Raw genomic sequence first — 20,176 nt, 5'->3', positions numbered from 1 at the left:
TACACCATCACATGCAGGGCATGTGGCCTAAGCCTTCTCAACAACGCGCACATCTATACGCCCTTTTCCATGATAGATGGATCTCGCGGACAAACGGCCTTGAACGTTTATCAAAATAAGCCAAGGTGGGCTGAATAGGCTGAAAGGGCGTTCCGTCCCCGCTGTTGGTTTATTGATATTGCTTCCGCGCGTGAGACGCCACCACGTGGAACGTCTTCGACGTCGATATAAAAGATACAAGGAGCCTGTGTTTGGTATTTCGATACTCTGCGTTTGCGCACTCACAAGTCCAATACTACAACATGCCGTCTACTAAAAGCAAGAACATCATTATTACTGGCGGTGCGCGAGGCATTGGTCGCTGCACAGCACGACACCTGCTTTCGTTGCCAGTATCGCATCGCGTTTTCATCATCGACTTTGATGCGGACGAGCTCGAATACACAGTTAATACACATCTAGCCGCCTACGCACCACGTGTCAGCTCATCGATCACCAACCTCCGCAATCCGGAAGAAATTCGCAGCGCAGTCGCCAAAGCCGCCGAATTTTTCGGTGGTCGGATAGATGTGTTGGTCAACAATGCTGGAGTCGCTCGAGGATTCTTCAACGCAGGAAACGGGACTATGGAAGACATCGCTACAGGAGAGCAATGGGAAGCATACATGGCTACCAATCTCAGCGCGCCCTTCTACATGAGCCAGGCCGTCATCCCTTTTATGAAGAGTCAGAACACACAAAAAGACGGTGCGCCAGGCGTTGATCGATCGAAGGATCTGAAGCGCACGGAGGAGTTCAACCAGCTGCCACTGAACCTCCATGGCGAGGACAAGTTGGAAGAGGGAGGCTGCATCATCAATGTTGCTTCCTTTCGCGCACATCAGTCAGACCCAGATTGTGAAGGCTATGCTGCAAGCAAAGGTGGTGTGCTGGCACTCACACAGGCCATGTCTGTTTCATGCCAGCGTTGGGGTATCCGAGTCCTGGCTATCTCGCCAGGCTGGGTTAGCGTACAGCACGAGTGTAAAGCTCGCGATTTGCAGATCAAGGAAATGCAGAACGGATCGTACAAAGAGGTCGCACCACATGAGGAGGAAGCGGTGAAGCGAAGGATGAAGGCCTGGGCGGAAGATCTGGATGAACTCTATCACAAGCAACACCCAGCCGGCAGAGTGGGTAGGGGGGAAGATCTCGCTGAGATGGTTGAGTACGTCATGGGTGCAGGCTTCTTGAGTGGACAGGAGTTGATCTTGGACGGCGGTGCAAACCGGAGAAAGAATCCCAATATTTGAGATGTCTGCATAGATTAATAAAGACATGCGCAAAGCCAACTTGAGAGCTATGCATGCGCAACAGAGGGTTGTTATCAAGTGCGATACGCCGCCAACGCCATGCTTGCAGTTGTATCAGAAAACCAACGCTAGAGTAAGCAGGAATCCCAACCTTAAGAAGTGTCGGGTAAGAAAGGATGGTGCGCGTGGGCCGGACAACGAGGCACTATCATTTCAAGAGGACTTCAATCATACACGTTTCTTCTTCGTCCACGTCGTAGTCGGCCACTGTATCCAAGGGCATCATTCGATCACCGTCGAACATGAGTGTGACTGGCTGGTTTTTATCGATCTTGTGGCGAGTCTTGTAAGCACTTGCGATGTGTGCAACGGTGGTGCTCTGACAACTGAGTTAGTATATGGACATAGGCCATCATGTTGGATGTATCGCGTCTTTGCATACGCTGAAGGAACAATCTCGACATACCTCTTTTACAGTCAGTTTGAAATCGGAGTAGCCCTTCGCTTTTAGGACTAGACGGAACCGCTTCTCTTCGGGTTCGGGCTCCGGTTCCGGAGTTGGAGTCTTTTCTCTCGTCACAACAGCTGCTTCGGCTGCCAGCTTCTTGGCTAGAGCTGCAGCGGCATCTTCCTTCTTACGCTGCTTGTAGACGTCTTCTGTCCAAGCTTCGACATGGATCTTGGGAAGATTGACGTCATCGTATATGTTGGAGTCTCCTTGAACAGAGACGTTTCCGCTATCGTCGACTTGTATCCCTAATCGCTTTATTGATGTGCTGTCGTAGAGACGTGTACCCTTCCACGTGAAGAAGACGCTGCGTGTCATTTGCTCCGAGAACTTCTCCTTCCCACACCATGCCAGCCGTGGCTTCCCGATGGTACTGTCTACTCTGACCTTGACCATCAATGGCTTCGCATCAGGCATTTGTGGATCAATCAATAGCTGTACTATAGGCGCCTTGGGAGCGTCGCCATTTGCCTGCGCCTTAGCTGCCGCGACACGCGCTCGCGCCCTTGCCCGTAATGCAGCGAATGCGGGGTCTCCGTCTTCATCGTCGTCATCGTCGTCGTCGTCGTCGTCTTTGATCTCTATAGGAGACGGTTTCGATGGCCGGACGGCTATGTCTTGTCTGAAGTCGGAAGCGGGCGATTTGTAGTCAATGGCAGGGTTGTCGTTGACAGGCTTGGAGACGTAGCCGGAGTCGTCGTCTTCGTCTGAGTCGCCCAGGTCAATCACGTGAGATTCTCTCTGAGGCAACGAAATGCTCGAGGAAGCGGACTTGGTCAAGGAGTCGTAGCGTGCTGTGAGCGAATCAGGTGGAGGACGGGATGGCGCTGGAGAAACAGATGTGATGCTGCGTCTGGGCAATTGTCAGCGCTGGCGGTCAGACGAAGGTGAGATGCGCACGCTTTAGCAGCGGTCCTGCCCACCCGTTCCTTGCTGGCCGAGCCGTTCTTGGGTGGGACAAGCTCTTCGCTGTCGTTTGATATGCGGCGTCGCTTTTGGTCGCGCGGTTCAGAGTGTTTGCGCTTTCTCGCCGCTTCAGCTTTCTTTTTCTCCTCTGCCCTTGTCCTAGCCTGCTCGGCAACTATGTCTTTGAACTCATTGGAGTGACTAAACATGTCCTCGCTGTCTTTCTTGGGCGCATCTTGCCATGCTGCGCGCTTGAACAGGCTGCGCTTCTTGGGTGGTGCGGCGCTTGCGGTCGAGTCCGTCATTGCTCGCGCGATGTCATGAGCAGCCGAGTTGGATAGAGGATAATGTTTGCACTATCCCGAGGTAGCGTCCAGGCGAGGAGAATATCGATGTGTGTTGGGGAGGCGCGGGCAGGTGCAGGTGGGGCTTCAACGCGCAGTCACGCTTCTCGCGATAGATGAGGAACACACTTGGTCTGTGCACTCTTCCTTTCCACCATCCAACATCGCCGTCTTCCCACTTTCATACCCACCAGCAGCCGAATTTGGGAACCGTCAGCTCACGCCTGATCAGAAACTCACGTAAGCTGTTCTCTCCGTCTTGCATAGTGAGCTGCTAAATGTTTCTCAGGAAGTCACACGTCACCAGATTCATCACCATGTCCACCAACGGCGAAAGCCCAGCACCCGAAGCCGCCGGCGACTCAAGAGATCCTAGCGGATTTCTCAGCGAGATCATCGGAGCTCCCGTCACTGTCAAGCTGAACTCTGGCATCATCTACAAAGGTACTTCCTCACGTGCCCTGCATCTACGTCAACTGCTAATGTCTACATAGGTGATCTCCAGTCAGTAGATGGCTACATGAATATCGCATTGGAACGATGCAAAGAGGTCTCCGAGGGACGCGTCACCCGGAATTGGGGGGATGCTTTCGTCCGTGGTAACAACGGTATCTTATCCTCCACTCAGATTTTCACTCCGCTTTGTACTAATTCACCTTCAGTTACATACATCTGCGCAGACAATGCATGAAGAACTATGAATTTGCAGTTCTTTTTGGAGGAGCATCGCGGTAACAGGCCCCATGTGATGATTGATGAACCATGCTATCCACATAACTAAGCGTCAATGAGAGTTTGAACGACCATTATAAAATATGCACTCGACGCCTCCACAAACGATGCAGGATCAAGACTACTTGTCTGGCGGCGCAGCTGGTAATAGTCGTGAGGGCCGATCCTTTGTAAGAACTCACCTTCACTGAGCTGTACCCCAATCTAGCCGTCGGTGACGACTCTAAACCTGTCTCTCGCACTCAACAAAAGCCACATTCCACTTTCCCCTTCACCATGTCGTCACTGTCTCTTAGAATTACAGTCCCTGTCAAAAGACGGATTCACCTGCGCACAGCGCTACCACGATGCGCTTTGCGCTGTTGAACGGTGCAAACGCTGTGGAAATCTCGACGCGCGGCTGTTTTCAACCTGCACAACAACAACACGCGTGTCTACAATCATTCTCAACCTGCTCTTAAGAGTTTTTCGAGCATCGCCGCGCCCGCATCGTTTGCGCTGTGACTGGCATGCACTAACCTTCTTAACTGATTCAGCCTAACAGTCACCCAAGCCATGACGATCGCTAGGGTTAAATCCCGCGTCCGATTCTCCGGCCGGGTCAAGCGAGATAGAAAGAACAGAAAACACTTTCCAGAAAATTCGAAACCAAAGAAGACAAACAACGATACGCATGGTCCGACAAAAGCCCCCAAAGGTAGAGACCTTTGCTTCGGACGCTACTATCACCAGACGAACCCGCTGACCGGCTCAGTGTACATGTTTCCTGTTGAAATCGACAATCGAATTTATGATGATAGCAATTCTGTTGACGATGATATGGCATCTTTCCTCAAGAAGCGTGTACTAACTACTGATGATCAAGAGTCTGATGGCGCCTTCAAAAGCGGTCTTAGAACTGCACTAATACTATGCAGGATCTCTCTGGTTACAGAAAATCCAGATATCGCTGGTGGCGATGCTGATGAGTACGATCACGAGCCGAGCGGCGCCTCTAATGACGGCCACTTAGCTGAACCGAAAGACTCCTGTGTTCCGTCTGTCTCAGTCATTCTAGACGCATCAGAAAGCGTCACAGATGAGAATGACGAACCACCCAGCTCCCTTCTGATGCAAGCACCACTATGGGCGTGGCCGGCGGAGTGGTTTCCGGCAGACTCTATTCCTGCAGCACCAGCGACTACAACAGGTTCATCTTCAGAGGTGAAATGCGGTACATCAGATTCATCACTAGTAACGACAGACACAACGGTAGATCCATATCGAGCCAAGGACAAGACAATAATAGATCCATCGCCAAGGACAGAAGATAGTACAGCAGATTCATCACCAGTGGTTGGAGAGTCTGTGGAAGTCTCGTCATCGGCGACAGCAGATAACACGGCCGTCTCGTCGTCAGTGGTATCAGAAACTATATCAGATCTCTCGTCAGCTTCGGCAGAGACTATATCAGATCTATCATCAGAATCGGTAGGTGTCGCAGCAGACTCGTCATCAGCGGCAACAGTTACTGTGACAGGTCTACATCCAGGCGCGGCAGTTACTACAGTAAACTCGACTTTAGTAACGGCAGCTCCGACACCAAATTCTGGTCCAGTGGTGATGAAGAGCACAGCAGCACCCTCTCTGGGACCATGGCATAAATGGTTTGTTCGTCTCTTTGCGGGACGCAAATCCAACAAGTCTGACAGTCCTCCTCAATCAACTCCCGAACAACCCATCTCTATCATATCCTGGGCTAGAGAGCGCAGTAGTTCCGAAGCAGACGTTGTCCTACCTCCACTGCCACGTCTCGAACTCCCGAGAGTCCTTCCAGAAACTCGCCGTAAGAAGAACAGGGTCATTGATCGCCCGGGTTATGCCATCAACATCCTTCAAGCGCCTTATCATGACTTCATTGGCCGTGCTGTCCTCGAAGGAGATGCAGATGACGCGAGAGCAGTCCAATGCGGCTTCAAAGTAGCAAGCAACTCGCACATCGTCCCGCTCGCCCAACGTCGCAACAACTCTGACAGTAGTCTGCTGGACCGCGACGGAGATGCTTGGGCAGATTGGAACAAACTGAATATCACTGCCGATGCCATGCCTTTCGCAAAATCTCAGTCAGACACCAACTTGCTACACCCTCGGACTGGCGCTCGGATGGCGCGAAACACCAGTATGTACAGCGCCGAGTGGACCAAGGGCCAGACTGGCCACTGCTTTCTTGAGGATGCTGGACATCGATACCCTTTTGGAGGACTGGGCTTGTAGTGGTTGAGAAGCAAAATGTCTTTTGAGCTATTGCAGATTGAATACTCCCACTCAAGACCGACTTGGTGGGGACAGACCGAGTTTACGCAGCCTGTATAACCAAGTATGGATCGCGTCCACTTACCGGGGTTCAGGCTAGCCGTTGAGATCTAGATTTCTTATTTTCCTGGTTTTCTTGATTTTCTTTCTTGCTTCCGGAGCATTGGAGTGGGGCTTGTTGCTCGCGCGAATGGCGTCTAAGCTATCACTGCTTCTTCATGGCCTAGTGCCCGCGGGCTAGAAAGGGCGTAGTTGTCGCAGCGTGGGCTCCACATTTGGATTACGAATTGCGACGTGGTCCGAATTGGAACACTTTGAGCTACAGGTGGCATGTCCTAGTCCCGTTGAATCGGGCCGAGAGTCGGCCGTGCTCATGCTGTTCTCTTACCATTGCAGCACACTGTACTATTAGGCGAAAGTGGTCAAACAGGTTGAGCATTTGGCAACGAAGCGGTGTTCAGTTGATTTTTCTTAAGACTAGTGTTGAATGTAATTCAAAATCAAGATCACAAGACTTCGTGACGCGTGGCTTGTTGTGAAGTAACAATGCATACGCTTATATGTGTGTATCATTGTATCATATCTACACCTAGGGGAAATCGTGCGGCTACAAAACAGAAAACAAGCGTGCCTCCATCATTCGTTATATCATCGCTCTGCAATTCCAGCAGCGAGCGTAAAAAGACGATCCTCCCATTTCTCTCCATCTCTAGTTCGCATCACCTATCGGAGTGAAAACGACCTTGGCACTAGGCTTGGGCAGGATGGTCGATCTCCAAGTGAACAAGCGCTTCGCCGTCGGGTCGACAAGCTCACAGTCGTAGTTGAGGATCACTTGGCCAAGAATGACCTTCATAACAGCCGAGGCATAGTATCTTCCTGGGCTACATATTCCGTTAGCAAGATCTTCATGTGAAACAGGAAAGATCAACTAGGCTCAAGACTTACCAGGCCATTCTTCCGGTTCCCCAGACATGGAAAGTCATGTCAAAGTCAGTCAGCTTTGTAGGCTTCTTCTGCATGATATTGAAAGCGCCATTAGCATTTTCGAGACTCTTGACGAGCTGCGGGTCGGCGAAGCGGAAACCACTGAAGGTTGTTGCCTCGGGGTAATCGACAGGGTTCGTCATGATGGCTCGAACGGGCGTGCAGAACCAGTCTCCGACGTTGACGTGGGTGCCGTCTTTGAGCGAGAAGGGTTGTAGTGCTGAACGACGTGTACTTTGTGACTCGACTGGTGTCAGACGCGCAGACTCCTTGATGAAGCTGTCAAGAAGAGGAAGTCCTACACCACTCTGTTCAAAAGCGGCATATTGAGACTCGCACTCCTTTCGCAGCGGCTCCGCATATTCGGGATGTAAGCAAAGGTCGTGAATAGCAAAGGTCACAGTGGTAGAGACGGCATGAACAGAACCGAACCAAATCGCCATCAGTTCGTGAACAACACGCTGAGGTGTCCATGGCGCATTCTTGGGTGAGGTCTCCATGATCCATTGGATGCAGTCGGCGTGTTGAGGGACCTTTTGGCCCAGTTTAGCTGCATCTCGCTCAATGCATCGCTCTTGTGCGATTGGTAGAAGCCTGTTGAAGATTGTGGCATGTGACTTGAGTGTACGGGCAATGATACCACCGACGATGGGAGCCATGAACCCAGGTAGCAGGCGGACAATCTCAGCACAGATCAGGGTCTCCTCGATGTATGCGAGGGCGGAGACCATGAATTGCTCATCCTTTGCCAGATCTTTTCCGAAGAAAGACACTGCATTGGATAGGACAACGAGCTTCACAGTCATGTGATATACGTCCGACTGCTTCTTTCCTGTCAATAATCGTCAGTTCGGATTCAAAGTCAAATATTGCATGCATTATTACCATTGATGACTGGGTGTGTGGCATGAAGCTCCTGGAACCTAGTGCGGATGATGCAAGTGAGATCAGGAAGGATCTTAGGCAGGTTGTTGGTCAAAAGCGTGCGAAGGGCGCGGATGAATCCAACACCCTCAGTACCACGCCGGTCAAACCAGTTGAAGCCGTGCCTGTGGAGCGTTAGTAAGCTTAATGCAAGACGAGCATCATCTAGATACTCAAAGGTCATCCTACATAGTATACATGGGCTGTAGCATCTACATCTTGTTAGTCATAAAGAAGAACAAAGCCTATCGAGATGCATACCTGCTTCGATGCTGCTTGGAGGGACAACACCGTGTCTGGCGCATTGTCTAGCTCCTTGATTTGCTGAGGATCAGAGACGAAGACATAGCGATTGTCCGGGGCGAAGAGCTCGAATGGTTTTCCCTTCGCCTCATCAAACGCTTTCTGGATGATCTCAGGACCCCAGAAGAGATATGCCCATGCTTTGTACCGCTTGGTGACAGGCCTGAAGATGGTCTTCAGGATCTTTGCTGGAGAAGAAGCCTATTCGACTGGTCAATGTGATGAAAGAGAGGAATATGTTTTGGTACATACCAGCTTCTTCGCGACCAAGGCCTTGTAGAAAAAGAAAATCGATATCAAACCGAATATGCTGCTCGCAGCATTGACTGCCAATGGGCTAAGGCCAGGCAGATGTATGCTCTGCATCTCTAGAAACTCCATGATGGCAGTAAAGTTTGAGAGTGAGAATTTAGATTGAGGCTAACGGACGTAGGGTATTTAGCATTGGTACATATACAAAGCAACCATCTTGACGGTGCTCTAGCTACAGGTTTTGCTACGCGGAACGGCCGGTTGAAGCGAACTGTTACATTACGTCTAAGCCTCTATGCAGTGAACTAAATTCGTTGTTAGTTAGTTGAACTGTGCCGCTGTCCTGCAGTAAAAACCGATCAATATCAGCCCACCTGCATGCTACACAAGCTGCATCACTTCATGTGAGGTCTCACCTATCGTTGTGTTTCGCTTTCGACAGAAAGGCGACCAACTGACCCTTCTCTTAGCGCTATCACAGCGTCTGCTATCCTAGAAAGTAAGTAGACCCGATGCAACTACAACAGAAAACACGAAGCGCATGCGTCCACAAAGCCGGAATAGCCAACGGACCGATCCACAAAGGTGTAGCGCGGGAATCGGGGAAAACGGTTGAACGTCTGGACGGGTCCGAGGCTGCGGCTCTAATTTGAGGCCAGTGCGCAAACGAGTGGTCGAATCAGAGCTAGATGAGGAAAGACTCCGTGCGCTAAATGACGGAAGAGCTTCTTGAGGCCCCCTGGCCGTTAATACGGCTAAATCATGCCGTAATCGTTGATTGATTGCTGTCAAAGAAGACGGCGAATAGGTACGTCTCCACGGCAAGTTATCGCGCTCCAGGATGACAGATGCAAAAGCGCGCTTAAGCAGTATTGCCCCACACGGCACCACTACCCAGACATAAGACCGACGGCCCGTGTCTGATTGGAGGACTGAGAGTCTAGTGGAGTCAAATCCGACGTCGGTCTTGAATCGTGATATGTACCTCAACTGCAACTAAAGACGCAACTGGGAGGAAAGAGTCTACTTACCGCTAATTCCCTGGCCGCAATGCTTCTGGGAAAAGGTCCTACTTCGGTCGTCCTTATGTGAGAGGCCAGGTGATCTAACACGTCTTCATGTCTCTAGGATCTCTTCAAGTCGTTGCAGGGTTTAATCGTCATCGCAGACGAATATATCGATAGCGGGTCGTAAAGGTAACATCGCGGGTAAGACTGTCTGCACGCAATGAATTCGAGGGCCCGCTTCTCCATAGGTTCCTTTTCACTCGATTATGCAACACTCTTCCCACGTGTCCGGTTCCAAATGACGCGGTCGCCCACTGGCCCGGCTTGGATCCCGGAAAACAATGCTTGCGCACGTGCGAATATGCATTGGCTTGATTATGGTGAAGCAAGTCAACGGGTTTCGTGTACATATCTCGAATGCTTTCTTGTTACATATTGAGATATACGAAGACGCTTGCATGTAGTAGCATGTCTTTAGCAGGACCGGTGAAAGAACCCGTAATCCATAACTGTAGCAGCTAGATCCAAGCGACCATGGTGTGCCTTGGCATGTATAATCGACTCCAGGCGAATCTACTGGATCTTGATCGGAAGATAGCGAGTAGTTGGGGCTTTCATGTGAAGGAAAGCTCCGGCCACAACTCGAGAAGCGACGAACTAGCGCGCACACAGCATACGTGTGCGCCGGGCGAAGATATCGGTGTTCGATACGGACCCATCTCCACATTCAAGTTCGAGATGCACTCAAACATCTGTATAGATCGCGCCATATGACGCAGCTCCTTCTGGCCGAGGTTTGTCGGATTGATAATGGTTGGGGCCAGTTTCAGACTACTTGGACCACAGCTCCACCATACTTTTGCACCAAACCTTTGGTTAATGGTCTTGTTCCCGACCCCACGCGATTCGCTCCTGGAGTGTGATCTCGAACCGACGTTATGGGTTTGACTAACATGTGAGATTAATCAAGGCCTCTGAAAGACCAGATGGTTGTGATATTGCTGTGGACGACCCCACGCCTATCCCAGATATGGAAGTCTGCCGACCCGAGCCGTGTGTGGAGCCGCGCGGCTGACGCACTGTCGTACAACCTTCCTCAAAGAGTGAAAACTACTGTGACAGTCTGTGCAAATAGTCTGCAGCAAGTGCATTGCATGCTGCAACACCGGAGCAACTCTGCTACCCTGAAAATCATGCCGTTCTATGGCCCACTGAGCCGCGCCAGCACGATGGGTCGTCGGGGGCCTATCGATTGCAGAATTCGAGTTGGTAAGCCTTCGATGATTGGTTCGGTCAGCTCGGTGAACGCCGCAATTAACGGCATATTCGGTAGAATGTACAGGTTAGTAGCCGCGTCTGCAATCCTACAATCAATATATGCAAAGCAAAGTGCTAGCTTGTTGGAAAGACTCGGCTACTACATACCTGCTGCAAGGAATCCTTGCTCGTTTCACAGCGCCCAATAAATATCCGGTTTAACGCAGAGGCTGTCCGAAGAAACTTGGACGGCGGTACAACTCTTGCCGTTGAAGGCTCGTCGTGCTGGACAGTGTACTTCAAGCGTGTAGATTGTCGAATACTCCTCATTGTTTCTATGACCTAACTCGGCCAAGAATGGAGCTTATCATCACGCCCACGCAAGCACTTGTGCCTTTGTCAGTCCTGTTCCTAGTATACCACGCAATTCGAGCATTGTTCTTCGGAAAAGCAGAATCAAAGCATTGGGAAGAGCTACCGGTCGTAGGCCTTCAGAAAGGATGGTTCGAATGGGTGTGGGCAACGTTGAAGTCCATTCGAAAGACACAGGACTGGGCGTTCGAAGGTTACCGCAAGGTATGATTGTCGTCGACATTGACAGAGGTATACTCATTCTCGCTACTGCAGTTTGCTGCCGTGAACAGCCCTTTTATTCTGCCTAGCATTGACAGAGGAGCGATGATCATCCTACCTCCACGTTTGATCAAGAAGGTCTACTCGCTCCCGGAAAGCACGCTCGACATCCATGCGACGCAAAGTGAGACCATTCAAACGAAATGGACAGTCTGGGACAAAGAGGTAGCCGACAATGACTTCCAGATCAACGTTGTGCGTCATCAGATTACACGGAATCTCGAGCACCTGACGCCGCTGATGGCCGATGAACTTGACAGAGGCTTCGAGCGGTGGTGGGGAGGTAAAGACGACACCGAGTGGAAGGAGGTCGCGGTATGGGACGCGTGCTTGAAGTTGATTGCCGGTGCGAGTAATGGCGCCTTCTGCGGCGCACCGCTGTGTAAGTCGGCAATAGTGCCTAACATGAGAGATTTAGAAACTGATTCTATCGTAGGTCGAGACGAGCAGTTTTTGAATGATCTTAGGGATCATGCGATGAGCATCTTCGCTGGCGCTATGCTTATCAACGCGACGCCCAAACCGCTCAAACCCGTCACTGGTGCTCTCGTAGGATCCACCTGCTGGTACTTGCGACGAAAAGCGATGAAGGGTTGTTTGCCTTTTGTAACAGAAAGATTAAATGCTACTGCCCAGTTCAAGGCTGATGCGAAATGTGGATGGACCCCACCCGTAGGATTCCCCCTTGCATGAGATATGCACATCAATATACTTACGCGATCCCAGAAAGACGGTCTCCAATGGCTGATCGACGAGTGCTACGCCGCAGCCGCGAAAGGAGACGTGGGGCAACTGGACCCGAAGCGAGTGGCACATCGTCTTTTGTTGGTTAACGACATTTCTCTGCATTCGACCAGCTTTACTGTACAGAATGTGATCCTGGATCTCTTCAGCTCGGATCCAGCAATGGGTTATGTTGATGCACTACGCGAAGAAGCTGCATCGGTGCTTGCCAAGGCAGGTGGTGTATGGACACGCGATGCAGTGCGAGATCTGAAGCTCATTGACTCGATGATCCGTGAGTCAATGAGACTCAATCCATTTGCGATTGTTGGACTTCCGCGAACAGTATGTATGCTGTCAGATACGATGGAACTGAAACTAATAAGACGCAGGTCGTGCATCCCGAAGGTATCCGACTTCCGGTGTCCAACGTTCATGTACCACAAGGAACCATGATTGCAGTTCCTATGGAGCCGATTCATTATGACGAAAGCATTTATCCTCAAGCACGCAGCTTCAACGCGTTTCGTTTTGCGGATCCGAACAACGTTACTAGTATTGTCGACAATTTCGCAACCAAGGATGATCTCGAAGCCACCAAAGCCGATGCAAGCGACCGTAAAGGCAAGTCCACTGCTACTCTTGATGACGCTTTCCTTGGTTTTGGGTTTGGACGGCATGCGTGTCCTGGACGATTCTTCGCTTTGAATGAGATGAAGGTCTTCATAGCACACATGCTGCTAAACTATGACGTTGAGCACATGGCAGTCAGACCAAAACCTCTGGATACTGTATGGCTGAAGCTTCCGTTACATGGTGGAAAGATCCGAGTGCGTCGAAGGCCGACAGTTGCGTAGATAGGACAAAACATGCTTTGCTTATCTGTGTATCGAGTGCAACCCTATAATCGCTACTTTGATGATACGATGTAATCCATGTGTATCTGCCAGAATAGGGAATTGTACCAACGGTAGAGAACAGTCGTGGGCAAGACATAGCCCGTTTGCCTGAGACGGATGTCGCTTCCTCGACCGCAACATACAGTTTCGTGCGGGGGGCCATAGCACCTAGAATCTGAGCCGAGGTGATGGATGCGTATCAGCGCAATCTACGCAGGATATGGTGGCTAAGCATGGGAATTAGCATTGTACGTTTCTGCTTGGTCTGGGTGGAAAGAAGTATCCCCCTGAGGAAGGAGCTAGACACCCACTACGAGCTTGACGCTAAGACGCATGACGATTCACACAAAGGCGGCAACGCGACAGACTAGGAGCGTTGGTGTGCAAGACGAAATCGGTGCATATTTCTTATGATTGCCATGAGCTGCTCAAACACTCCCGCACTAATTGTACGCGTGCTTCGAGACTGACCACGTGATTGGGTACTAGCGTATAACGAATGCCACGAACGGCAAGCTGCTTTCGGAACGCGTCGTTGATGTGCGTCCACTCTTCTGTTCCAGTTGGCATCAAGCGCGTCCCATCGTCGACAAGCCAACTACAGCCAGCTTCACATAGCATCACGACGCCCGCCTTCATACGCCGCTCGAGCTGTCCCCACTTCTCCGATGCCAGCATCTCTTGCGCCGCCTCCTCGCCCACGAACAGTTGCGCATATATGATGGGATCGAGACCGGAGCGGTCGGAAATATACCATGTTGCCCGAGTGTCGGGGCCGATGGCAGTCTGTTCGGCTTCATATTGCGCGTCGAGAATGTGCTTCTGGAGCTGCAACGCTCGCGACGGCGATGTAGTGATGTCGTCGCGGCTGAAGTGCTTGTCTCTCAATACCGTGCGCGCGACCTCCCGGATGATCACTGGCCTCGAGGACTTCCCTTGTAAATGATTGGATAATTCGCCTGAACCGAACATGTCTTCGAGTGCGTCCACAAGTGTCGTCTTTCCAGTGCATTGTGCACCGATAATGTAGAGGCACGGACTTTGGGCTACTTCACTTGCCATCTTGTCTATTGTCAAGGCTCAAGAGGACCTGCAAACGGGCAGCAGGCGGTGCCCTTATCATGAATTCGCGCTTGCTACTGTGGCGCGGTTGTGTAACGTCGCATATGCACGTGCAACCCTTTACGAATCACGCATACGCATGTGAGTCCTCACCCCGCATCATGCCATTGACTCTGCAAAACTGCGGGGCGTCATCTATCATCACCATGAGCAATGTGCGAAATTTCCGTGCTATCATCCTACGAGAAGTCGATCCAGAAGCCACATCATGGGACTATCTCATCGACAATCTTCCTCAGGCTAAGCGTACAAATGCTGATGGACTAATCAAGTGCCTTTCCCTTGTTCTCTCTGATAAGAAGCAGGAATTTGAGCTGCGCTTTGAGAGGGCACCCTCCAACCGTGTTACGCGCAGGGAGCCACTGGACAAGCTGCTCCTGATCTCCTTCGCGGACTTTTTTCTGCGATGGCCAGCGAAATCTCCAGATGATCTGCCACGCGTAGCTACCGGCAGAGAGAACGGCGACTACATCACGAGGCTGCTTACTACTGGCGTTGTGCTGAACAGGGTCCATTACCATTTCTTTGGCCACTCAAATAGTCAATTGAAGTCGAGGTCATGTTTCATGTACGCCGCATCGAAGGAAGACATATCAGCCAAGATTGAAGCTATGGGGGACTTCTCCAAACTCAAATCCGTAGGCAAGAAAGCAAAACGGATTGGGCTTCTCTTCTCGAGCGCGGATAATGCTCTGATTCTGCCAGCAGAACGCTGCGAGGATATCCAAGATGTCAACCGGGATGATTACACCTTCACTGACGGATGTGGTCTGGTATCTCTCCAGCTTGCTCGACAGTTGGCCCAAAGACGCAACATAATATTTCGCAATAAGCGTTATCTACCTTCGGTATTCCAAATCCGATATCGCGGATACAAGGGCGTATTGACCCTAGATACCACCCTTCATGGTAAAATTCAGGTTCAGTTCCGAGAATCCATGAGAAAGTTCAAAGACGCGTCCGACCTTAGCCTCGCGGTTGTAGACTACTCCAGGGTTAGTCCGCTTCCATTCTTTCACTCCGCCTGGTTAACTTGATTTAGCCGTACGCTCTTGGTAGCCTCAACGATGAGGTGGTCGTGCTCTTACACACGCTAGGTATCTCTACAGACGTGCTTCTTGAGAAACAGCAGCAGCACCTGAGTTTCCTGAGCGACGTTAGCAGAGGTGATCCTAGGAAAGCGTTTCAGTATCTTTCGTATTCTGACAGGCTTGATGTAGCCGAGAAGCTTCTCTTGGAAGGTATTGAATCCGTCAGCTCACAGTTGAGAGCGTTAGTTCGGCAAGAATACGAGAGAACGCTAAACAAACGAGACGAACGGCGATGTCGAATCCTGATTCCCAAGTCAAGACTGCTCTTTGGCGTCTGTGACCCCACAAGCAAGAATGGTCAGCCTGGAAAGCTCAGAGAAGGGGAGTGCTTTTTACGGATAACCAACGATGGTAATGGCTTAGCGCAGACCATCATCAATACCGAGGTGATGGTGACAAGAAATCCATGTCTGCATCCAGGCGACCTGCAGAAGTTCAAAGCAGTAGACGTCTCAGGTTTTAGTCATCTAGTTGACTGTATCGTCTTCTCAACCCAAGGACGCAGACCGAGCGCTGATCTCATGTCTGGTGGTGACTTGGATGGGGACAAATGTAAATCTCTTCCTTGCATCTGGATGATACTCACTGATCACTACATCTAGTCTTCGTTACCTGGGATCCGGATATCATCCCGAGGACGATGGCGCAACCCGCTCAGTACCCCGGAGGTAAGGAGCTGGTCACTTTCGGGCAAGTAACCGGTGACGCCCGAGCTGAATACTTTGCTCGATATACCAATGCGTCGTTGGGGCAAGTCAAAAATCTTTATATGAAATGGGCACGTCTCGGGAACGCCATGAGGCCGGAGTGTCAGCAGCTCAATCGGCTCTTTTCACAATGTGTGGATGGAAATCACATCCGCATTCCTGAAAACTTCAAAGAGTTCAAGAAGCTCGAAGATCCTCCCGAACCTAAGGACACTGTTTCTCCTTTCATCCTGGACGTTTTGCACGCTGCTTGCACCCAATCCATTCTTCAAGCTGACAACATACGACCCGATGGTAGCGAGGAAGTCGATGTAATGGAACTATTCCTTACACGAGACAAGATGGCGATAACTGAATTTGAGTTGCTGCAGATTGTGCTGCGTTGGTGCGAACGTTCTGGCAAAGATGTCCTACAATACACCCATCTCTTCGATTTCAGTGCCTTGAGCGATGAAGAGCGGATCTGGCTTCTAAACTACCTTCCACCTTCTGCGACTATGCCAAGTCTGGTACACAATGGACTCCTACAGTCGAACCTGGTCACCCCCGAGGAACTGCACAAATTTCACCTCGACCAGCCGCATCTGCATTGGAAGCCCGTCTTCAGATCTTCTGTCGACCGCATGGGGAGATTCCTACCTACCATGTTGCAAGTGATAGAAACCTTCCACAAGAAGTTGATCGTCTTATCGGTAGACGAACGGCTTACTGTGGCGATCTATATACCAAAAATCATTGAACGAGCAAGTGAGGTGCAAGTAAATACGAGCGTCAGGTTCTTCGCTTTCCCACATTCCCAAGGACTACAGTCACCAAACTACAAGGTACTGCCGACCAAGGTCAATTACAGACTGTTTTGCGATGAGCAAGTCTTTCAGTTGTACGAACGTCAACGGAGTAACACGTGGGTCTTCTTGAGGCGTCCTCAGGCCGACGATTCTTTTTACCGAAGCGAGAAGAATCAAGGCGACAAACGCAGAGCAAGGGAACGCACTGTGCGAGATGGAACCAACCATGACTGCAAAGCAAGCATTGCTCTAGACAAAGTCAGCCGAGGACTTCAGCAGCATATCGGTAAAGTGAAACAGAATGGCGTCTTGGGTGCGGTGAGCCAACGCTCCCTGTATTGAGTGTGATCTGATCTGTGTAATACTGACAGAAAACAGGAGATATACGTGATCAGCAACAGAGACGTCGACTCGATGCAAGTACTGGATGAGTGGCTAAACTTCGTCGATACTGACGAAATTCTACCACTATTCGAAAAACTATCCATGGACTACGAAATTTCTAAGCTACACTCTACAAATTGGGACAACTTCTCAGAGGAAGTGGTAGCCGTGGTTCGCGACCAAGATTTTGCTCATCTTCGAAAACTGGAGTCGTTGGCAGAGCTGCGGACTATCCTTGATTTGCTCAATGACCATGGTGAAAAGAAGATGCTGTTCGACACATTTTCTCATCTTCTTACATTGGAGGCAAGCTCGTCACTTTTGCTAGATCACAATCAAGTAGCATCAAACCTGCTCGACTTCCTGCCGAACGCGGCATACCTCATCCCCGCATTTTTCCGATCCCAAACCTGGCGGACTCATAAGTCAGTATTGGAGGACAACCTCGTCCACTTGGCTTTCAGGTTACTGAGACAGCTCGTTCTTCTGTCGCAAGATATGGGCAGCTTCATTCGGCGTCCGATTCAAATACTGTTACAAGAATTAAGATGCATCTCGCTACATGAATTTGCCGAGCTTGTGGAGCTCATTTCTCTCACCGTTCGCTCTTCCGAAACTGCTTTGGATCTTCTCCTCGAAGTTCTAGAGCCGGAAAGCTCACGGCTTCTAGTTCAACGACCAACTGCCATTCGACAATTCACGTCGTCTTTATTTGGCATCGCGCTTGATCATATAGACGAAGCGTCTCGGAGTGATAACCTGCATTCACAGGAAAATCTCAACCTCAGCATTGATAGTTACAGTGACGCCTGTACGATAGTCAAGAGCATACTCCGTATCGACTCCTCTTTGAATTCGATACTCAAAGCTGGAGACCACGTTCGGCTCACGGCATCCGACGCGCCGCGGAATGCAGCTGACGCGAAGCTGCTCTCTATGGATGCGGTTGTATCGTCTGCTGAATTAGGCAAAGCTACGTTTCGATGCCTCCATCACCCGCCGTTGTATCTTGACAAATGTGGATGGAGAGTTACACATTGTGGATCGTTCGTTACCGCCAAGGCCTCATTCGACGCTGTAACCGCTTTTTACACGGAGCGTGAAGCTTGTACCACAATCTATCCAATGCTTCTTGGTCTTCCTCCAACAAGACAAGGAAGACCGACTGACGTCGAGCTACCGTTGACTGTTGACACATCACTGAACGAGAGTCAGAGTGCTGCGCTGATGGCTTCGATGAAACATTCATTGACGTTCATATGGGGTCCTCCAGGAACAGGAAAGACGCATACGATTGTTGTTATCATAACCCAGCTGTTGGAAAAACTGCCTGAATCAGGATTTCTTGTGACGGCGCCAACGCAAAATGCAGTAGACAACTTACTGAGGAGGTTTGTTAGCTGCTTTGGTGCAAAGAAAGGTGGAGTCCTGCCGATCAGGGTGTCAACACAGGTAAGTGCTGTCACCTCAAACGGTCTGAGCAGTCCTTCTAACATCGTGACAAGCTTTCTAAGGTCGCTCAAGACCTACGTGCATACACGTGTGATGCCATGCTGGGTAAAGATCTCGGCGCAAACATGCCCGCCCGCCGTAAAGCGCAGAAGCGCATCAAAGACGCACGTCTGATGTTCACAACCTGTACTGGTGCTGCGTTAGGTTTGTTAAGGAACGAACACTTCGATGTCGTTATCGTGGACGAGGCCTCACAACTCACGGAACCCGCTACCCTTGTGCCTCTTGTGAAAGGGTGTTCGCGTGCGATACTAGTTGGAGACCACGTTCAGCTCCGCGCCACGGTCCAACAGAATGCTGTCTTGACAGGTTACGACATCTCGCTTTTCGAACGCCATTACAAACTACCGCCAAGAGAGGACGTTGCCAAAGTCATGCTTAATATGCAGTATCGCATGCATCGCTCCATTTGTGACTTCAGTTCTTCCGAATTCTACGATGGGAAACTTCACACTGCTGTGGCCGAAGACGCGCGTCCTCTGAGTCGTTCGCTTTTTCCCTGGCCTAAGAAGAACCGCATGGTCTGGGTTGAGTGTCCGGAATCTGAAGAACTGTACTGCCAATCAAAATGGAACGTTGGCCAAGGCGTAATCTGCAAAAGTATCATCGAACTTCTCAAGACACCACCGCCGTCTCCAAAATCGACTGCGGCTGCGACAGTTCCTGGCGAATCCCCATCTATCGTCATACTGACACCCTACAATCGCCAGAAGGATTTGCTTACGTCCGAAATCCCCAACGTCGAAGTCTGCTCTATCGACAGTTTTCAGGGTCGTGAGGCAGATATCATTGTGTTTGTCACTGTTCGGTGCAATGTTTATTACGAATTAGGCTTCCTGGCTGACATGCGACGATTGAACGTAGTCATGACAAGGGCGAAAGCTGGGATTGTGTTGATCGGGCACCAGAATACACTGGCTGGTGTAGAAGCTGGAATGGTTGAGAATGAGAGTAAGCTGGTTTGGAGGAGACTACTAGGACAGTGTGAGGTTGTGTCCTTGGCAGCTCGAGCCGAGAGTTATCGTTCCAAACGTTGATGTGGAGTATCGTTTACCACCTTCCTCTTCAGATTGTACTTTTGATCTGAGGCGGCAATTACCCACTGCTACCTTCGGCTTCTCTCCTTCTTGCAATCCTTCATGACTAACATCCGACCTCATCCTGCGTCTGTTGCATGAAGGAGTCCAAGCGAGACCCACAGTAACCTCCGCGGAGCCGTCGGGAGTCGGCAGCCAAGCCGTACGGCAACCTGTCACTGACATTTCATGGGTGTTGGCGAGACGAAATTTCCCTGTGCTGCATTGGCGTGTAGCTGGCCCGGGCCAATAATTGAAGCATAGTGATCAATACGCCAGTGCTTCAGGTCCAGCAAATGGCTCCTTCGATGCTACCTAGGTATCTGCCGCCTTGGCTTTCAGCATGGCCTTTGCAAAGTTGAACTCGGTACGAGGTAGACCATCAAAAGTCAGATCCACTACTAAAGTCCTAATTTTGGTACTCAGCCATGTCAAGA

The 20,176-nt window shown here is 50.5% G+C and overlaps 9 protein-coding genes across 9 annotated transcripts; 6 read left to right on the top strand and 3 right to left on the bottom strand.

The window, feature by feature from the left end:
- The first annotated feature begins 16 nt into the window (after positions 1–16).
- CC77DRAFT_850980 (NAD(P)-binding protein) lies at positions 17–1,396 on the top strand. Its single transcript, XM_018533424.1, has one exon. The coding sequence runs from the start codon at positions 303–305 to the stop codon at positions 1,290–1,292; it is 990 nt and encodes a 329-aa protein (XP_018386516.1). The 5' UTR covers positions 17–302; the 3' UTR covers positions 1,293–1,396.
- Positions 1,167–3,130, bottom strand: CC77DRAFT_1040136 (hypothetical protein). The gene is made up of 3 exons (XM_018527194.1): positions 2,701–3,130; positions 1,759–2,653; positions 1,167–1,671 (listed from the first exon to the last, which is right to left on the bottom strand). The coding sequence occupies exons 1-3, from the start codon at positions 3,009–3,011 to the stop codon at positions 1,501–1,503; spliced, it is 1,377 nt and encodes a 458-aa protein (XP_018386515.1). The 5' UTR covers positions 3,012–3,130; the 3' UTR covers positions 1,167–1,500.
- Positions 3,131–3,220: 90 nt separating this feature from the next.
- On the top strand, positions 3,221–4,063 carry CC77DRAFT_961712 (Sm-like ribonucleo protein). The gene is made up of 4 exons (XM_018535625.1): positions 3,221–3,290; positions 3,340–3,494; positions 3,545–3,658; positions 3,713–4,063. Exons 2-4 carry the CDS (start codon positions 3,368–3,370, stop codon positions 3,739–3,741), a joined length of 270 nt encoding a protein of 89 aa, XP_018386514.1. The 5' UTR covers positions 3,221–3,290; positions 3,340–3,367; the 3' UTR covers positions 3,742–4,063.
- Positions 4,064–4,331: 268 nt separating this feature from the next.
- On the top strand, positions 4,332–6,513 carry CC77DRAFT_1094287 (hypothetical protein). The gene has a single exon (XM_018529726.1). The coding sequence runs from the start codon at positions 4,338–4,340 to the stop codon at positions 6,033–6,035; it is 1,698 nt and encodes a 565-aa protein (XP_018386513.1). The 5' UTR covers positions 4,332–4,337; the 3' UTR covers positions 6,036–6,513.
- A 270-nt stretch (positions 6,514–6,783) lies between these two features.
- On the bottom strand, positions 6,784–8,669 carry CC77DRAFT_1060790 (cytochrome P450; the record flags this gene model as incomplete). Its single annotated transcript, XM_018528359.1, has 6 exons — positions 6,784–6,958; positions 7,023–7,893; positions 7,947–8,110; positions 8,175–8,197; positions 8,247–8,489; positions 8,541–8,669. 6 exons carry the CDS (start codon positions 8,667–8,669, stop codon positions 6,784–6,786), a joined length of 1,605 nt encoding a protein of 534 aa, XP_018386512.1.
- Positions 8,670–10,944: 2,275 nt separating this feature from the next.
- CC77DRAFT_1019880 (cytochrome P450) lies at positions 10,945–13,260 on the top strand. The gene is made up of 5 exons (XM_018524936.1): positions 10,945–11,380; positions 11,432–11,819; positions 11,874–12,109; positions 12,164–12,505; positions 12,553–13,260. Exons 1-5 carry the CDS (start codon positions 11,162–11,164, stop codon positions 13,015–13,017), a joined length of 1,650 nt encoding a protein of 549 aa, XP_018386511.1. The 5' UTR covers positions 10,945–11,161; the 3' UTR covers positions 13,018–13,260.
- Positions 13,261–13,410: 150 nt separating this feature from the next.
- On the bottom strand, positions 13,411–14,199 carry CC77DRAFT_1019879 (hypothetical protein). The gene has a single exon (XM_018524935.1). It carries the CDS (start codon positions 14,029–14,031, stop codon positions 13,468–13,470), a length of 564 nt encoding a protein of 187 aa, XP_018386510.1. The 5' UTR covers positions 14,032–14,199; the 3' UTR covers positions 13,411–13,467.
- Positions 14,200–14,270: 71 nt separating this feature from the next.
- Positions 14,271–15,467, top strand: CC77DRAFT_849735 (RdRP-domain-containing protein). Its single transcript, XM_018533420.1, has 3 exons — positions 14,271–14,427; positions 14,487–15,347; positions 15,402–15,467. Exons 1-2 carry the CDS (start codon positions 14,335–14,337, stop codon positions 15,216–15,218), a joined length of 825 nt encoding a protein of 274 aa, XP_018386509.1. The 5' UTR covers positions 14,271–14,334; the 3' UTR covers positions 15,219–15,347; positions 15,402–15,467.
- Positions 15,468–17,111: 1,644 nt separating this feature from the next.
- On the top strand, positions 17,112–18,944 carry CC77DRAFT_850450 (hypothetical protein). The gene has a single exon (XM_018533423.1). The coding sequence runs from the start codon at positions 17,182–17,184 to the stop codon at positions 18,775–18,777; it is 1,596 nt and encodes a 531-aa protein (XP_018386508.1). The 5' UTR covers positions 17,112–17,181; the 3' UTR covers positions 18,778–18,944.
- Positions 18,945–20,176: the final 1,232 nt, after the last annotated feature.

This window comes from Alternaria alternata, assembly GCF_001642055.1.
Source record: "Alternaria alternata strain SRC1lrK2f unplaced genomic scaffold CC77scaffold_9, whole genome shotgun sequence".
NCBI lineage: Eukaryota > Fungi > Ascomycota > Dothideomycetes > Pleosporales > Pleosporaceae > Alternaria > Alternaria alternata.
The sequence above is the reverse complement of the archived record's forward strand: the minus strand, read 5'-3'. Positions and strand labels throughout refer to the sequence as shown.

Excerpts from the sequence above, each read along its gene's own strand:
- CC77DRAFT_849735 (XM_018533420.1), top strand. The coding sequence starts at position 14,335 with ATGTGCGAAATTTCCGTGCTATCATCCTACGAGAAGTCGATCCAGAAG. Across the intron at positions 14,428-14,486 it reads CAATCTTCCTCAGGCTAAGC|GAATTTGAGCTGCGCTTTGA; the intron begins GTACAAATGCTG and ends GATAAGAAGCAG.
- CC77DRAFT_1019880 (XM_018524936.1), top strand. The coding sequence starts at position 11,162 with ATGGAGCTTATCATCACGCCCACGCAAGCACTTGTGCCTTTGTCAGTC. Across the intron at positions 12,110-12,163 it reads AATGTGGATGGACCCCACCC|AAAGACGGTCTCCAATGGCT; the intron begins GTAGGATTCCCC and ends ACGCGATCCCAG. Across the intron at positions 12,506-12,552 it reads TTGTTGGACTTCCGCGAACA|GTCGTGCATCCCGAAGGTAT; the intron begins GTATGTATGCTG and ends AATAAGACGCAG.
- CC77DRAFT_1040136 (XM_018527194.1), bottom strand. The coding sequence starts at position 3,011 with ATGACGGACTCGACCGCAAGCGCCGCACCACCCAAGAAGCGCAGCCTG. Across the intron at positions 2,654-2,700 it reads GGCAGGACCGCTGCTAAAGC|ACGCAGCATCACATCTGTTT; the intron begins GTGCGCATCTCA and ends ACAATTGCCCAG. Across the intron at positions 1,672-1,758 it reads TCAAACTGACTGTAAAAGAG|AGCACCACCGTTGCACACAT; the intron begins GTATGTCGAGAT and ends CTCAGTTGTCAG.
- CC77DRAFT_850450 (XM_018533423.1), top strand. The coding sequence starts at position 17,182 with ATGCAAGTACTGGATGAGTGGCTAAACTTCGTCGATACTGACGAAATT.
- CC77DRAFT_1019879 (XM_018524935.1), bottom strand. The coding sequence starts at position 14,031 with ATGTTCGGTTCAGGCGAATTATCCAATCATTTACAAGGGAAGTCCTCG.
- CC77DRAFT_961712 (XM_018535625.1), top strand. The coding sequence starts at position 3,368 with ATGTCCACCAACGGCGAAAGCCCAGCACCCGAAGCCGCCGGCGACTCA. Across the intron at positions 3,495-3,544 it reads CTCTGGCATCATCTACAAAG|GTGATCTCCAGTCAGTAGAT; the intron begins GTACTTCCTCAC and ends ATGTCTACATAG. Across the intron at positions 3,659-3,712 it reads TTTCGTCCGTGGTAACAACG|TTACATACATCTGCGCAGAC; the intron begins GTATCTTATCCT and ends ATTCACCTTCAG.
- CC77DRAFT_850980 (XM_018533424.1), top strand. The coding sequence starts at position 303 with ATGCCGTCTACTAAAAGCAAGAACATCATTATTACTGGCGGTGCGCGA.
- CC77DRAFT_1094287 (XM_018529726.1), top strand. The coding sequence starts at position 4,338 with ATGACGATCGCTAGGGTTAAATCCCGCGTCCGATTCTCCGGCCGGGTC.